This window comes from Balaenoptera physalus (assembly GCF_965194825.1).
Source record: "Balaenoptera physalus genome assembly, chromosome: 6".
In the NCBI taxonomy this organism is placed as follows: domain Eukaryota; kingdom Metazoa; phylum Chordata; class Mammalia; order Artiodactyla; family Balaenopteridae; genus Balaenoptera; species Balaenoptera physalus.
The window spans coordinates 3,996,863-4,014,940 of record NC_138885.1 but is presented as its reverse complement, the minus strand read 5'-3'; the positions used below and the strand labels follow the sequence as shown (position 1 = coordinate 4,014,940).

Genomic DNA, 18,078 nt, shown 5'->3' with positions numbered 1-18,078 from the left:
ACTTCCTTACAGAAGCCAGGCCTCGGTCTGGAAGTTGATGGCGAGGGGGTTCCCTGCTGCATTCAAGGGTCCTTTTTTTTTTTTTTTTTTTTTTTGGTCACTCTGCGGCATGCAGGATCTTTGTTCCTCGACCAGGGATAGAACCCATGCCCCCTGCAGTGGAAGCGTGGAGTCTGGGAAGTCCCTCAAGGGTCCTTTCTACCACCTCCCAGCTCAGAGCCGCAGCCAGCAGCTCTTCTGAGGGGGACTGGCCTACAGAACCGTGTGAAAGCTGAGAAGGGAGCAGTGCCCAGGGACCAAGGACAGGGATGAATCCAAAAAATAGGATCAGACCCCAATCAGCAGCAGGAGCTGTCAGCTTAGGAGGCCCCAGCTCTGCTTCTAGCAAGAAAAGGATTAGCGTGTGCTAATCAACAACGCCAGATCTAGCTGTTTAACTGTAAAGACTAGCGCTACTCAATCCAGACAAAGGCAGAAGAAATGTGATTAAGCTTATAGAGTCGTGAAGAACATGGTAGTATAAACAGTGAATGACACCAACATTTCGATCTTGAAAGATGTAATTTTTAGACTAATAAATGGAATTGCTATTCTCACATAAAATTACAAAGCCAGTTCCTAGAACACTGAGGATATAAACAAAGCCCAGCAAGGCTGAGACAACCCTCAACTGCCCAGGTTATACAGGGATGCTGAGAACGTGGGTGCCATCATCAGAGAGTGCAGTGACATGCTGGGATCTGGCACATTGTGAGATGATTTTCAAACCAGTGTCAGCAGCAGAGTTGCCCTGGTTGAAGTGGAGTGGGTGTGAACTGCCTCTTGCCCCCAAGGTGTCCTAGGGACAGGGTTGGTTTTAGCATGTGCTACAGTTTACAACACCCTCCATCCCCCATTTACCCTCAGAAGAACCCTGGGTACTGGGAGGTGCTATGCCCCCTGTGCAGGAATGCCAAGTCCAGCGTCCCTCCCCTCAAATCTGTATTTGCACGTGGGCCATGACAATGTAGTCAAGTTCGCAGAAGCCTGAGCAGCAGACTGACTTGTGACACTGCAGGCCAATCCGTGGGGTGCTGCCCGCTCTCTGCTCCTCTCTACCCTTCATTCTCCTCTCCCCACCCCACACTCCAACTCACTCCTCCTCTGAGGGTCACTACTCTTCCAACAACAAAGGCATTGCCCAGAATTAGTCCTGAGTTCTGGAAGTAGCCCCTCGCTGGTGACATTGAACTTGCTGTGTCTCATGCCTCAAGTGCAGCAGAATCTCTTATCTGGCAGAATCCTCAGAACACTAGTTTGGGTTAATCTCCTTGATGGTACAACCCAGATCAGTGCAGCTGAAGTGACTTGTCTAAAGGTCCTCACTACCTAGCTTCCCAGAAACCACCAGCCATAAGCCATACCTGTGTCCCCTCAGCCTCCCCAGGACCAGCCAGCACCAGCACATGATGGGTCTAAGCAGGGGAACACCATGATATGCTGGGAACCATCTTTAAAATAAAGAACATAAAGTCTAGATACAAGTGTACATCCATGACCTTGGAAGGGGCTGCACAATGGCAGGCTGAATCCCAAGCCCCAGGAGGCTCCAGGTGATCAGCCTGTGGTGCTCGGTGAACGTCAAACAAAGGAAGTGGGTGGAATTAAAAGGAGCAAAATAGAATCAAACTGAATTTCTCTTTCCCAAAGTTACCTTGCAAGGCCTTGCCAGGTCCAATCCTCCCACGAGGAGCCTGCCAGAGCAGGACAGCAGCCCCACCTCCCACCCTCTGTATGAGTGCCCCACGGAGCCCATGGACCAGAATTCCTGGCCCCTGATGGTCTGGCCCACAGGACACAAAGGCCCATGTGTGCTGACTCCTGCAGCGTTTCTGCAACTACCACTGCCACTGTCACAGCCGTGCACACAGAGCCACAGTCCCAGTGGGTGTGCAGGTTGGACCCAAGCACATGGGTGGAGGGTAAGGTCAGCAGCCAGCATGTGCTGCCATGAGCCTGACCTGATGCCCACACGGGGCCACTCTGCCTACCTTATGGTCACGGGAGTGAAGAGGAGCGCTGTGGTGACGTTGTCCAGGAAGGCAGAAAGGACGGCGACAATGAGACACAGCATGATGATCATGGCCCACACTCTTCCCCGGGACAGTTGGTATGCCTGCAGTGCAATAAAGAACAAGCCAGGATCAGCAGGGTCAAAGAACAGATGCAACATTTCATTAGGGTCTCTAGAACTAAGGGTCTAAATAAACATTGCATGGAGGATTAAAACTTAGAGCCACAAACTCCTAAATCTGCTGAGATGAGGCAGTAATGGCTGGACCTGGACGTTCTAAATCCACCCTGGCCTATGTTCCTTCCCTCAGATTCTCCTTCTTGGTGCCCTGTGGTGGTCAATCGGTCACAAGGTGACGGCCTTGTCACCCCTGTATCCCCTAGTCTTTTACACACTCCTCTTGGTTGTACAGCTTGGGCTGTGACTTTGGGATCCACCTGACCCTAGAGTCTGCTGATCTTTGGGGATCCAGGGGTTACTTTCAGTACCAAGGTATTGGGAGGAAGAGGCCAGATAGTACCTGGGAGGTGCAAGATGGTGCACAAAGATGGCAAAAATCACAAAATTGTTCTATCATTCAAGATTTGGAAAGGGCTTTGTGAAGTAAATAATTTTTTAAAAGAACTTTTCAGTTCCAAATTTAAAAAAATCAAGCCCAGCACTAGTCTTTCGTTAGCAGAGCACGACAAGATGTCTTCCTGCCAACCCCGAGTAATAGGACCAATACAAATTCTTTGTTTGTTTGTTTTTGTTTTTTGTTTTTGTTTTTTTTAACATCTTTATTGGAGTATAATTGTTTTAAAAGGTTGTGTTAGTTTCTGCTGTATAATGAAGTGAATCAGCTATATGTATACATATATCCCCATATCCCCTCCCTCTTGCGTCTCCCTACCACACTCCCTATCCCATCTCTCTAGGTGGTCACAAAGCACCAAGCTGATCTCCCCGTGCTATGTAGTTTCTTCCCCCTAGCTATCTATTTAACATTTGGTAGTGTATGTATGTTAATGCTACTCTCTCATTTCATCCCAGCTTACCCTTCCCTGACCTGTGTTCTCAAGTCCATTCTCTACATCTGCATCTTTATTCCTGTCCTACCCCTAAGTTTTTCAGAAAGATTTTTTTTTTTAGATTACATATATATGTGTTAGTATACAGTATTTGTTTTTCTCTTTCTGACTTACTTCACTCTGTATGACAGATTCTAGGTCCATCCACCTCACTACAAATAACTCAATTTCATTTCTCTTTATGGTTGAGTAATATTCCATTGTATATATGTGACACATCTTCTTTATCCATTCATCTGTCAATGGACACTTAGATTGCTTCCATGTCCTGGCTATTGTAAATAGTGCTACAATGAACATTGTGGTACATGACACTTTTTGAATTATGGTTTTCTCAGGGTATATGCCCAGTAGTGGGATTGTGGGGTCATATGGTAGTTCTATGGTAGTTCTAGTTTTAGTTTTTTAAGGAACCTCCATACTGTTCTCCATAATGGCTGTGTCATTTTACATTCCCACCAACAGTGCAAGAGGGTTCCCTTTTCTCCACACCCTCCACATTTACTGTTTGTAGATTTTTTGAAAATGGCCATTCTGACCAGTGTCAGGTGATAAGTCATTGTAGTTTTGATTTGCATATCTCTAATGATTAGTGATGTTGAGCATCCTTTCATGTGTTTGTTGGCAATCTGTATATCTTCACTACAGAAATATCTATTTAGGTCTTCTGCCCATTTTTAGATTGGGTTGTTTATTTTTTGATATTGAGCTGCATGAGCTACTTGTATATTTTGGAGATTAATCCTTTGTCAGTTGCTTCATTTGCAAATATTTTCTCCCATTCTGGGGGTTGTCTTTTCATCTTGCTTATGGTTCCTTTGCTGTGCAAAAGCTTTTAAGTTTCATTATGTCCCATTTATTTATTTTCGTTTTTATTTACCTTTCTCTAGGAGGTGGGCCCAAAAGGATCTTGCTGTGATTTATGTCATAAGTGTTCTGCCTATGTTTTCCTCTAAGAGTTTTATAGTGTCTGGCCTTATATCTAGGTCTTTAATCCATTTTGAGTTTATTTTTGTGCATGGTGTTAGGAAGTGTTCTAATTTCATTCTTTTACATGTAGCTGTCCAGTTTTCCCAGCACCACTTTTTGAAGAGGCTGTCTTCTCCATTGTATATTCTTGCCTCCTTTATCAAAGATACAGTGACCATATGTGTGTGGGTTTACCTCTGGGCTTTGCATCCTGTTCCATTGATCTATATTTCTGGTTTTGTGCCAGTACCACACTGTCTTGATTACTGTAGCTTTGTAGTATAGTCTGAAGTCCAGGAGCCTGATTCCTCCAGTTCCGTTTTTCTTTCTCAATATTGCTTTGGCAATTCGGGGTCTTTTGTGTTTCCATACATATTCTGAAATTTTTTGCTCTAGTTCTGTGAAAAATGCCATTAGTAGTTTGATAGGGATGCATTGAATCTATACATTGCTTTGGGTAGTATAGTCATTTTCCCAGTATTGATTCTTCCAATCCAAGAACATGGTATATCTCTCCATCTGTTTGTATCATCTTTAATTTCTTTCATCAGTGTCTTATAGTTTTCTGCATACAGGTCTTTTGTCTCCTTAGGTAGGTTTATTCCTAAGTATTTTATTTTTCTGTTGTAATGGTAAATAGGAGTGTTTCCTTAATTTCTTTCAGGTTTTTCATCATTAGTGCATAGGAATGCAAGAGATGTCTGTGCGTTAATTTTTTATACTGCAACTTTACCAAATTCATTGATTAGCTCTAGTAGTTTTCTGGTAGCATCTTTAGAATTCTCTATGTATAGTATTATGTCATCTGCAAACAGTGACAGTTTTACTTCTTCTTTTCCAATTTCTCTGATTGCTGTGGCTAAAACCTCCGAAACTATGTTGAATAATAGTGCTGAGAGTGGGCGACCTTGTCTTTTTCCTGATCTTAGAGGACAGTTTCAGTTTTCACCATTGAGAACGATGTTGGCTCTGGGTTTGTCATATATGGCCTTTATCATGTTGAGGTGGGTTTGCTCTATACCTACTTTCTGGAGGGATTTTATCATAAATGGGTGTTGAATTTTGTCAAAAGCTTTTTCTGCATCTATTGAGAAGATCATATGGTTTTTCTCATTCAATTTGTTAATATCATTTATCACATTGATTGATTGGCATATATTGAAGAATCCTTGCATTCCTGGGATAAACCCCACTTGATCAAGGTGTATGATCCTTTTAATGTGCTCTTGGATTCTGTTTGCTAGTATTTTGTTGAGGATTTTTGCATCTATGTTCATCAGTGATATTGGCCTGTGGTTCTCTTTCTTTGTGACATCTTTGTCTGGTTTTGGTATCAGTGTGCTGGTGGCCTCACAGAATGAGTTTGGGAGTGTTCCTCCCTCTGCTATATTTTGGAAGAATGTGAGAATGATGGGTGTTAGCTCTTCTCTAAATGTTTCATAGAATTCGCCTGTGAAGCCATCTGGTCCTAGGCTTTTGTTTGTTGGAAAATTTTTAATCACAGTTTCAATTTCACTACTTGTGATTGGTCTGTTTATATTTTCTATTTCTTCCTGGTTCAGTCTAGTAAGGTTGTGCATTTCTAAGAATTTGTCCATTTCTTCCAGGTTGTCCATTTTATTGGCATAGAGTTGCTTGTAGTAATCTCTCATGATCCTTTGTATTTCTGCAGTGTCAGTTGTTACTTCTCCTTTTTCATTTCTAATTCTATTGATTGGAGTCTTCTCCTTTTTTCTTGATGAGTCTGGCTAATGGTTTATCAATTTTGTTTACCTTCTCAAAGAACCAGCTTTTAGTTATATTGATCTTTGCTATAGTTTCTTTCATTTCCTTTTCATTTATTTCCGATCTGATCTTTATGATTTCTTTCCTTCTGCTAACTTTGGGGGTTTTTTGGTTCTTCTTTCTCTAATTGCTTTAGGTGTAAGGTGAAGTTGTGTTTTGAGATGTTTTTTGTTTCTTGAGGTAGGATTGTATTGTTATAAACTTCCCTCTTAGAACTGCTTTTGCAGCAGCCCATAGGTTTTGGGTCATCGTGTTTTCATTTCCTTTCTTTCCAGGTATTTTTTGATTTCCTCTTTGATTTCTTCAGTGATCTATTTGTTATTTAGTAGTGTATTGTTTAGCCTGCATGTGTTTGCATTTTTAAATTTTTCTGTAATTAGTATCTAGTCTCATAGTGTTATGGTCCGAAAAGACACTTGAGAGAATTTCAATTTTCTTAAATTTACCAAGGCTTGATTTGTGACCCAAGATATGATCTATCCTGGAGAATGTTCCATGAGCACTTGAGAAAAATGTGTATTCTGTTGTTTTTGGGTGGAATGTCCTATAAATGTCAATTAAGTCCATCTTGTTTAATGTATCATTTAAAGCTTGTGTTTCCTTATCTATTTTCATTTGGGATGATCTGTCCATTGGTGAAAGTGGCATGTTAAAGTCCCCTACTATGATTGTGTTACTGTCGATTTCCCCTTTTATAGCTGTTAGTATTTGCCTTATGTATTGAGGTGCTCCTATGTTGGGTGCATAAATATTTACAATTGTTATATCTTCTTCTTGAATCCATCCCTTTATCATTATATAGTGTCCTTCTTTGTCTCTTGCAATAGTCTTTATTTTAAAGTCTATTTTGTCTGATATGAGTATTGCTACTCCAGCTTCCTTTTGATTTGCATTTGCATGTAATATGTTTTTCCATCCCCTCACTTTCAGTCTGTACGTGTCCCTAGGTCTGAAGTGGGTCTCTTGTAGACAGCATATATATGGGCCTTGTTTTTATATCCATTCAGCCAGTCTGTGTCTTTTGGTTGGAACATTTAATCAATCTACATTTAAGGTAATTATCGATATGTATGTTCCTATTACCGTTTTCTTAATTGTTTTGGGTTTGTTATTGTAGGTCTTTTCCTTCTCTTGTGTTTCCTGCCTAGAGAAGTTCCTTTAGCATTTGTTTTAAAGCTGGTTTGGTGGTGCTCAGTTCTCTTTACTTTTGCTTGTCTGTAAAGGTTTTCATTTCTCCATCGAATCTGAATGAGATCCTTGCTGGGTAGAGTAATGTTACTTGTAGGTTTTTCCCTTTCATCACTTCAAATATGTCCTGGCACTCCCTTCTGGCTTGCAGTTTCTGCAGAAAGATCAGCGATGACCTTATGGGGAGTCCCTTGTATGTTATGTGTTTCTTTTCCCTTGCTGCTTATTTTTTCTTTTTATTTAATTTTTGATAATTTGATTAATATGTGTCTTGGCACGTTTCTCCTTGGACTGATCCTGTATGGGACTCTCTGAGCTTCCTGGACTTGATTGACTATTTCCTTTCCCATCGTAGGGAAGTTTTCAACTATAATCTCTCAAATATTTTCTCAGACCCTTTCTTTTTCTCTTCTTCTGAGACCCTTATAATTTGAATGCTGGTGGGTTTAATGTTGTCCCAGAAGTCTCTGAGACTGTCCTCAATTCTTTTCATTCTTTTTTCTTTATTCTGCTCTGTGGTAGTTAGTTCCACTATTTTATATTCCAGGTCACTTGTTCATTCTTCTGCCTCAGTTATTCTGCTATTGATTCCTTCTAGAGAATTTGTAATATAATTTTTTGTGTTGTTCATCGATGTTTGTTTGCTCTTTAGTTCTTCTAGGTCCTTGTTAAACGTTTCTTGTATTTTCTCCATTCTATTTCCGATATTTTGGATCATCTTTACTATCATTACTCTGAATTCTTTTTCAGGTAGATTGCCTATTTCCTCTTCATTTGTTTGGTCTGGTGGGTTTTTACCTTGCTCCTTCATCTGCTGCATATTTCTCTGTCTTCTCATTTTGTTTAACTTACTGTGTTTGGGGTCTCCTTTTTGCAGGCTGCAGGTTCGTAGTTCCTGTTGTTTTTAGTGTCTGCCTCCAGTTGGTGAAGCTGGTTCAGTGACTTGTGTAGGCTTCCTGGTGGAGGGGACTGGTGCTTGTGTTTTGGTGGGTGGGGTGGATCTTGTCTCTCTGGTGGGCAGGGCTGCTTCTGGTGGTCTGCTTTGGGGTGTCTGTGAACTTAGCATGATCTTAGGCAGTCTCTCTGTTAATGGGTGGGGTTGTGTTCCTGTCTTGCTAGTTGTTTGGCATGGGATGTCCAGCACTGGAGCTTGCTGGCTGTTGGTTGAGCTGGGTCTTCACATTGAGATGGAGAGCTCTGGAAGAGCTCTCGCCATTTGATATTACATGTGGCTGGGAGGTCTCTGGTGGTCCAATGTCCTGAACTCGGCACTCCCACCTCAGAGGCTCAGGCCTGACACCAAGCTGGAGCACCAAGACCCTGTCACCCACATGGCTGGGGTCAAGTGAAAGAGGCCCTAAACCATCAAAAGCTATATCCAATATCCAGCTGGGAGATCTGAGCAGCGTGGGCTTGGGCTCATCTGTGGTATGGCTGCTGGGCGTGGGCTGGGTTTTCAGCCAGGACCAGTACAAATTCTGCCAGTCAGAACTTGCTGGTGGATTCCTCAGAGTATATGGGGATATATGTTTATGTATAGCTGATTCACTTCATTATACAGCAGAAACTAACACAACAATGTAAAACAATTATACTCCAATACAGATGTTTTTAAAAAATAATTAATTAATTAATTAATTAAATACAGTAAAAAAAAAAAAAAGGAATGTTTATATGCTCAATGTTTAGAAAGTAATCATTGAAATTATTTCACCAAAAAGTGGAGTAATCAGAAGCTGATGACTTAAAATATTTGGATACTCTGAAGTGCAAAACAGTTTTGCTGCATAGCTCTCAACCTGCCAATTTGAACCCTGTCATACAAACGCTCAACTCGAGTACTCTTCTCCTTGATCCTCTTCTTTGGTTATTTTTTGAGAAGCTGAAAGTGTTGCTCAGAGCCACCTAACTTAGCACAGCAACTATATCCAGCTTTGCAGCAGTGATTTTGAAAAGAAGGACAGAATTTTAAAATATTTGCTTTAAGTGGCAGTTTTATTCACTAAATATGCAACGGTGGAAAAATAAATATGTCAATTAATTAATACATAACTATTGAATGCCACATCAAACTTACCTTTACAGCACAATAATCAAAAAATCCAGTCTCTGAAAATATGGCTACTAAGATCATCTGTGGGGAAAAGAGAAAAAGGAGACAAGGAGAATGTTTCAGCATTCAGCACCATCCTGAAATGACACCAGAGTGATCACTTTCAAATCTGATCTCTGGCCTCTGCGTGAAAGCTACTACCTCATCAAGCTTCTCACTCTCTTGCTGAGTGTGGTCCACTTACTAACTCCCTGAATCAAGGCCCTTGCTAGTGGGCTTGCACCTCTGTATTTGTCCAGGGATATGTGCCCAAGGTACATTATCATTCCATCTGATCTTGACAGTGAACACTGTGTAATAATTACTCTCTGTCTTATAGACCAGGAAACTGGCAGGCAGAGATGGAAGTTGACTCGCTCACAGTCACAAAGCTAGAAACAGGGAAGGAAATGGGACAGAATGTGGCCTTCTGCACCTAAGTGTCCACGCAAGCAACAATTCAATGTTTTAAGACTTTTAAACTGGCTTAAACTTTATTTCCTAAAATAATTTAACAGATTTTTGTCACCAATTTGATCAAGACAAGCAAATAAGAGTAGTTACATTGAAATGATTATTCTCTGCATTCTATATGAACCCAGAAGGTCTACTCACTTGCGTTTATCTACTGATGACACTGAGTTGGTGAGAATAACCATCCTAGATAGTAACAAAAAGTAATGTCCCATTTATTCTAAGTCTAATCAACCAGACATTTCAACCAGCCTGAACTTTCTGGAAGATTCTCTATTCTACCTCCTTAGATGGTGACAAACCACGTGCTGAACTTGGAGTGAGAAGATGCAGGTTCAAATATCAATTCTGCCACTTAGGAGTAATTTAACTTTGAGCAAAAAATTTATTTAATTATCTGTACTTTGGTTTTCTCACCTCATCTCTAAATGTCTGTTCCTTGTAAGGTTGTTGTGAAAATTCAATAGCATTATGTAAACTAAAGTACTTAGAAAAGAGTGGGCCCAATACTGTCTTTCAAATAAACAGTGCAAAACAAAAAATGTCCAAAAATTAAGTTAGACTCAGTACAAATATCTACCTTGTCTAGCATGACCAACAATATTCATCTTAACCCAAATGGCCACTGTGAGGCCATTTATAGAATGTGCAGCTTCACACACCAATGGAAGCTTCACATGAACGTGGATGGGTAGGTCCTGTGTGGTCTTCCACTGTCATGGTGAAGCTGTTCCACATGTCGGCTGCCAGAACCACCCAAGAGATGCTGGAACTCAGGGACTGGGTAAGTGGCCACATGGGTGGTTGACTGGCATGCAACAGGGTGGAAAAGGCAGGGGCCTAGTTATATAGACTGTCTCTGCACCCCGCAAAGTTCTACCGATTCCATTGGAGAAAAAAAATTAAACCACTCACTTTTAAAATCCTAACCACCCCCAGTAGCTCCAAATGTAACTATATTAAGAAGGTAATTAAAGTGAAGCCCTAACCCAGTATGACTGGTAACCCTGTAAGAAGAAGAGATAAGGACACAGACATGCCCAGATGGACAATGTGAGGACACAGGGAGAAGATGATCATCTACAAGTCAAGGAGAGAAGCCTCAGAGGAAACCAACCCTGCCAACACCTTGATCTCAGACTTCCATCCTCCAGAACTGTGAGGAAATACAGTTCTGTTGTTTAAGCCACCCAGTCTGTGGTACTTTATTATGGCAGCCCCAGCAAATTAATACACCAATCATTTAAGTTTTTTAAAAAACCTATTTTATAAGCCATCTGGTATGCCTTCCTTCTTCCTTCCATAGGCCCAAACCCTATACACTTCAGGACCCAATACATTCGTTCCTCTATGAAGCCTGAGTTCAGAGCACTGACCTGCCTCCCACTCCACCCACAGAGTAGGCAGCCACTTTGGGTCACACCAAAGCCTAGAGCAGCAGGGCCCTCCATGGTACTAGGGCAGAAATAATAAGAGCAAGGAGGTGAGGGCATGTGGTGACCTGCTTTACACAGGGTGAGTCTCCTAGCCCTGAGAGGGAACACCCCCCTCAAATCACTCAGCTGCTGTGGGTCTGTTCAAGAGCGCAATAGCCATTCCCACTGCTGTCCAGACCCCTGTCAAATTCACTTATTCCAGTTAAGTTTGTTTATGACTCATGTATCACACGAGCCCACTAGTGTGTCTTAAAGTTCCCTTCCTACAAGTTCATTTGGTGACACTCTTCATAGCACACAGTACAGGGGCCACTTGAAAATGTCTGTTTAACAGCAAATATACAAACTATTACTTAGGGACAATTTCTTCACTTCTTCCTTTATCCATATAATTAAAGGTACTTTTCCAATCACTGAAAAACTTAAATGGTTCATCTGTTTAGGATATTCCATTTTATATTTTAAGGACAGTAACTTTTAAAAATTTCTAAGTTTTCTAAATGGCAAGGTTATTTCACTGTCAGACAGGCTTTAGGCTGAAATTTTACAGCTAACTAATCAGAGCACCAATCACTCCATGCCTCCTCAGGAGAAATCAGCTACACCTGCACAAACACTTCTCAATCAAGCCCTAATTGTCAAGCAGCAGAGTGTCTTTAAGAGTCAACAGTAGCAAAAGAGAAGGTCCAAGGTTACAGCAAGCTTGGATCCCTGTCCCACTGGGAGAACTGTCATTACCATGCCAAACAGCAGGGCCAGAGTCTCGAAATCAATCCACTCCACCACGTGGGTCAGGCTGGGTCTCTGCAATCAAAGCACAAATTTGCCAATTAGTCCTGGGCATCATCCTCCTGGTGATAAACTGTAAATATGTGCCACCCTTTACAGAAAACCCACTCATTGGACCAGAGTCGAAAGTCACACCATCTGCTTGCCTTTGAAATCAGATTATATCATCACTGAAAAACACTCGTGACCCAAAGCATAATAATGTCGAACCTATGCACTTGACAATTAAAAAAAGCAGATTTCTTAAGACCCATCCATGTCCTTAAGGGAAGGTAGGATCACGGGGAACTGGGAACCCAGACTGGGAAGTGAGGGCACTTGGAGAGCCTGGTTGTTGGAAAAAGACTGCACAGTGGTCCAGGGAGTTTCCTGCAGCACAAGCCATGTGCCATGTCAATGATTTCTAGAATTAAATAACTACTACTACACTACTCCTTAACAATTAATAAAAATAACAGTGGTTTATGTGTAAGTTTTAGGATTCTGGGACATTTTACCCTTAGAGTTAGTGTTTGTTTATACCAACTCTAGCCAAGAAAAAGGAAATAAAAAACAATAAATAACTAACTGAACATAGCCCCACATAGCCCCAGTTATTATTCTTTGGTTGACTGACTGGACTTTTCTAGCACTTTTCAGAACAATCCCTGGAATTCCACAGAGTTGCTGTCAATCCCAAGTTCTGTATGTTGCCACCTTGGTCAGTTCCAGCACTACTCCTCAAGATGGAGGCTCCACAGGCCTCCATCTCTAGTGGGCACTTGGCCTCTCTTGCTTCCCTACATTCATTCCAATGTCTCTGCAGGATGGACCATGCTCAGACCCGGAGGGGGTGCTATTCCCCCCCAGACTTGCACATCCAAGGACCTCCTGATGTCTGCAGGACAGAACCCCGACCTCACTGTCTCCCACCTCTCTGCTCCAGCCAGGATGGCCTCCTCTAGTTTCCATGGGCTGACAGTACATAGGGCCAGCTCTAACATAACTCAGCTGCATGACCTGAGCAAATGCTTGACCACCATGAGTCAAACGTTTCCTCAGCTAGGGTGGAGAATAACACCACTGGGATGTGTGTGATAAAGTCAAATGTTAATTACTCATCGATGCTGTAAAGTTCATGCCACTAATGGGAAATGTGAAAGAGTATATTAAAAAAATTAAAATCACCAGCTAATGCCTAATTCTTGGACTGTCTTTGAATCTGACATTCTATTGAGTGCTAAGCCTTTGACTCAAAATGTTACACTTACATCACCAATCACAGCCAGTGCTGCTAATGCCGCAAGGGAACCCAACATGGCTGCCAGTGTTCTGTGAACGATCTGGAAAGAAACATAGAAAATTACTGCATTCTAATCCACAGGACTTCAAAACACACAGAAGGGGACTTCCCTGGTGGTCCAGTGGTTAGGAATCCACCTTCTAATGCAGGGGACGTGGGTTCGATCCCTGGTCGGGGAATTAAGATCCTACATGCCACAGGAAAACTAAGCCCACATGCCACAACTAGAGAGCCCATGTGCTGCAACTACAGAGCCCACGCACTCTGGAGCCTGCACACCGCAACTACTGAGCTTACGCACTCTGGAGCCTGCACACCACAACTAGAGAGAAGCCTGTGCACCACAACTAGAAAGAAGCCCACATGCCACAATAAAGAGCCCATGAACCACAACGAAAGATCCCACGTGCTGCAACCAAGACCCAATGAAGCCAAAAATAAATAATAAATAATTTTAAAAAATAAATAAAACACACAGAAGCCTGTATCGGTATAAGTATTTGTGAAGATTGGTCATTTTATACCATATCTATTAGGACAATAAATAAATCACGGGTTTCTTTGTTTCAGAGTCTGGATGCCCTAGAGACACACACAACCATCACCAGTCTGCTTTCTAAAGAAAGATTTCCTGTATAATTAGATGACCCTGAATTAGAAGCTCGATAAACTATGTTCTATAAGGAAGCCTGCAGTAAATTATCATTAATTTTTTACCATATAATCCATAGGCAACTGGAGAATTAGTTCCACAATATAAATCAATTCTGCCCAATTACTGACACTGTTGTAAAATGCTTAATCTAATTGAAACTTCAGTATTACCACTGAACCATGAAAGTACTTTTTCTATTTAATTATAATTCAAGTGGGCATGGAATTTCTAAGGCAAAATATAAAGAAAGGCAAGGATGCAGAGAATTTGAAAGCCTCAAACATTGCTGGTGCAAATGTAAAATGGTGCATCCTGAGCTGCAGCTATTACCCTGGACCCCAGAGGCTGCCGTCACTGCCACTAAGGGTCCTGAGTGCAAGGCAGGTCTATTCCCACACCTTCCCGGCAGCCTCTATAGCCAGCCACTGCCTTCCAACTTCCCTGGAAGAACACATGGTGTGCCTCGGGCTCTTGCAACTTCATGCCAGCCTCTGCGGCCCACAGGCACTCCCTGCACATCCCAATTATGACTGCTGTATCCCTCCCTCAGCCCCAACCTGAGTGAGCAAGGGAGCCCTAATCAGCTGCTGCTTTTGCCCCCTCTTGCCTGGGTGGGGAACAGATGCATGAGGGAAGCCCAGACGCAGAGTTGGGGCCAAAACCAAAGCTGAACCCAGGGGCAGTGTGACCAAAGAAGAGAAAGACAAATATCCCTGTGCAGCTGCAGGAGCAGTGGATTAAATCGCCGCAATCAGCTGGGTAAACCCTGCAACTGTGGAATACCTGAATAGACAACAAGGGTTCCCACAACTGAGGCTGAAGACTTTGGGGGAAACTGTGGACTTTGGGGGCAAGTACACACGGGGCCAGATCAGAGTCTGAGCTGGCCCCACAGTGCCCACAGCAGGTCTAGAGACCTACCTAGGAGTATTGGAGGACTTCCTGGATAGGCAGGGATTGGCTGTGGCTCACTGTGGAGGCAAGGACACTGACAGCTAAGACCACAGGAAAATACCACTACTTTTGTTATTCTTTTTTTGGTTCTGTTTTTCTTTATATTATTATTATTATTCTTTAATTTTACCTTTTTCTTTACTTTTTCTTTTCTTTTTATGCTTTTATTTTTAACATATTTTTTATTTATTTATTTCCTAATTCTACTGTACTTTTTCATTATATTGCGTTTTTTCCTTGGGTTTGTTTTTTTTCCTTTGCTTTACTTTCATTTTATTTTTAACTATATTTTAATTTTTCTATTTTTACTTTACTAGTTTGTTGTTTTGTATTTTTTCCTTTTGCTTTCATCTTTCTTTGTCTTTACATTTTTTTTGATACTTTTTGTGTGTTTGTTTTATGCTTTCATTGCCTTTTTTAAATTTGTTTTCTGCATTTGATTTGTTTCTGGTTTTATGTTTGTGTTAGTTTAGTTTTTAGTGTTTGTTTTCATTTTTGAAATTGTTTACTGGTTTGGTTGCTCTCTTCTTTCTTTTCTCTTTTTTTCTTTCTTTTTCTTTTTGTGAGTGTGTGTGTATATGTTTCTTTGTGTGATTTTTGTCTGTTTAGTTTTGCTTTTACCATTTTTTTGGGGGTCTCATCTGTTCGTTTTTTGGGGATCTTTTTTAGTTTTGTGTTTGTTTTCTTTTTACTTCTTATTTTTCTTGTGCACTGTGTGGCTTGCAGTGTATTGGTGCTCTGGCCGGGGGTCAGGCCAGAGCCTCCAAGGTGGGAGAGCCAAGTCTAGGATGTTGGACCACCAGAGAACTCCTGGTCCCATGGAATATTTATTGGTGAGATCTCTCTCAGAGGTCTCCATCTCAACACTAAGACCCAGCTACACCCAACGGCCAGCAAGCTGCAGTGCTGACCACCTCACACCAAACAACTAGCAAGACAGGAACAAAACCTCATCCATTAGCAGACAGGCTACCTAAAGTCATACTCAGCTCACAGACCCCGCAAAACAGACCAATGGACATGGCCCTGCCCATCAGGAGGACAAGATCCAGCTCCACCCACCAGAACAGAGGCTCCAGTCCCCTCCACCAGGAAGCCTACACAAGTCATTGGACCAACTTCACCAACTGGGCACAGACAACAGAAGTAAGAGGAACTATGACTCTGCAGCCTGAAGAAAGGAGACTGAAAACACAGTAAGTTAAACAAAATTAGGAGACAGAGAACTATGCAACAGACGAAGGAGCAAGGTAAAAACCCACCAGACCAAAAAAATGAAAAGGAGTTAGGCAGTCTAACACAAAAAGAATTCAGAGTAATGATAGTAAAGATGATTCAAAATCACAGAAATAGAAGGGAAAAAAACATAATAAACATTTAACAAGTACCTAGAAGAACTAAAGAACAAATAAACAGTGATGAACAACACAAACACTGAAATTTAAAATACCCTAGAAGGAATCAATAGCAGAATAACTGAAGCAGAAGAACGGATAAGTGACCTGAAAGATAGAATGGTGGAAATAACTGCCACACAGCAGAAAAAGAAAAAAGAATGAAAAGAATTGAGGACAGTTTCAGAGAACTCTGGGACAACATTAAACGCACCAACATTCAACTTATAGGGGTCCCAGAAGAAAAGAGTAAAAGAAACGGGCTGAGAAAATATTTAAAGAGTTTATAGTTGAAAACTTCCCTATCATGGGAAAGGAAATGGTCAAGCAAGTCCAGGAAGCTCAGAGAGTCCCATACAGGATCAGTCCAAGGAGAAACATGCCAAGACACATATTAATCAAACTATCAAAAATTAAATACAAAGAAAAAATATTAAAAGCAGCAAAGGAAAAGCAAGAAATAACATACAATGGAATCTCCATATGGTTAACAGCTGATCTTTCAGCAAAAACTCTGCAAGCCAGAAGGGAGTGGCAGGATGTATTTAAAATGATGAAAGGGAAAAACCTACAAACAAGATTACTGTACCCAAAAAGGATCTCATTCAGATTGGACTGGAGAAATCAAAACTTTTACAGACAAGCAAAAGTTAAGAGAACTCAGCACCACCCAACCAGTTTTACAACAAATGATGATAATGGAACTTCCCTAAGTGGGAAACACAAGAGAAGGAAAAGACCTACAAAAACAAACCCAAAACAATTTCAAAAATGGTAATAGGAACATATATATCAATAATTACCTTAAATGTAAATGGATTAAATACTCCAACCAAAAGACACAGACTGTCTGAATGGATATAAAAACAAGACCCATATATATGCTGTTTACAAGAGACTTACTTCAGATCTAGGGACACATACAGACTGATAGTGAAGGGATGGAAGAAGATATTCCATGCAAATGGAAATCAAAAGAAAGCAGGAGTAGCAGTACTCATATCAGACAAAATAGACTTTAAAATAAAGACTATTACAAGAGACAAGGAAGGACACTAAATAATGATCAAGGGATCAATGCAAGAAGAAGATATAACAATAGTAAATATTTATGCACCCCAAATAGGAGCACCACAATACTTAAGGCAAATACTAACAGCCATAAAAAGGAAATTCAAAAGTAACACAATAATAGTAGGGGACTTTAAAACACCACTTAAACCAATGGAGAGATCATCCAAACAGAAAATAAATAAGAAAACACAAGCTTTAAATGACACATTGGACCAGATGGACTTAATTGATATTTATAGGATATTCCATCCAAAAACAACAGAATACACATTCTTCTCAAGTACACATGGAACATTCTTCAGGATAGATAACATCTTGGGTCACAAATTAAGAAACACTGACACTGCAGAAATACAGAGGATCATGAGAGACTACTACAAGCAACTATTGCAAATAAAATGGACAACCTGGAAGAATTAGACAAATTCTTAGAAAAGCACAACCTTCCAAGACTAAACCAGAAGAAATAGAATATATGAACCAACCAATCACAAGCAATGTAATTGAAACTGTGATTTAAAAATCTTCCAGCAAACAAAAGCTCAGGATCAGATGGTTTCACAGGCGAATTCTGTCAAACATTTAGAAAGAGCTAACACATATCCTTCTCAAACTCTTCCAAAATATAGCAGAGGGAGGAATACTCCCAAACTCATTCTATGAGGCCACCATCACCCTGATACCAAAACTGGACAAAGATGTCACAAAAAAAGAAAACTACAGACCAATATCACTGATGAACATAGATGAAAAAATCCTCAACAAAATACTTGCAAACAGAATCCAACAGCACATTAAAAGGATCATACACCATGATCAAGTGGGGTTTATCCCAGGAATGCAAGGATTCTTCAATATATGCA

The 18,078-nt window shown here is 41.0% G+C and overlaps 1 protein-coding gene and 1 long non-coding RNA gene across 10 annotated transcripts in view; one reads left to right on the top strand and one right to left on the bottom strand.

Annotated features, from left to right (window-relative positions):
* OCA2 (OCA2 melanosomal transmembrane protein) overlaps nucleotides 1-18,078 on the bottom strand; it is a 269,698-nt gene that overhangs the window by 150,562 nt on the left and 101,058 nt on the right. For all 9 annotated transcript variants that reach the window (XM_082465697.1, XM_082465689.1, XM_082465690.1 and 6 more), the window contains 4 exons: nucleotides 13,107-13,178; nucleotides 11,806-11,871; nucleotides 9,143-9,199; nucleotides 2,031-2,155 (listed from right to left, as the gene is read on the bottom strand). In XM_082465697.1, coding sequence (XP_082321823.1) covers nucleotides 2,031-2,155; nucleotides 9,143-9,199; nucleotides 11,806-11,871; nucleotides 13,107-13,178 — 320 coding nt within the window. The remainder of the gene's footprint in view (nucleotides 1-2,030; nucleotides 2,156-9,142; nucleotides 9,200-11,805; nucleotides 11,872-13,106; nucleotides 13,179-18,078) is intronic.
* LOC309662712 overlaps nucleotides 1-18,078 on the top strand; it is a 44,162-nt gene that overhangs the window by 2,048 nt on the left and 24,036 nt on the right. The gene's annotated exons all lie outside the window — the stretch shown is intronic.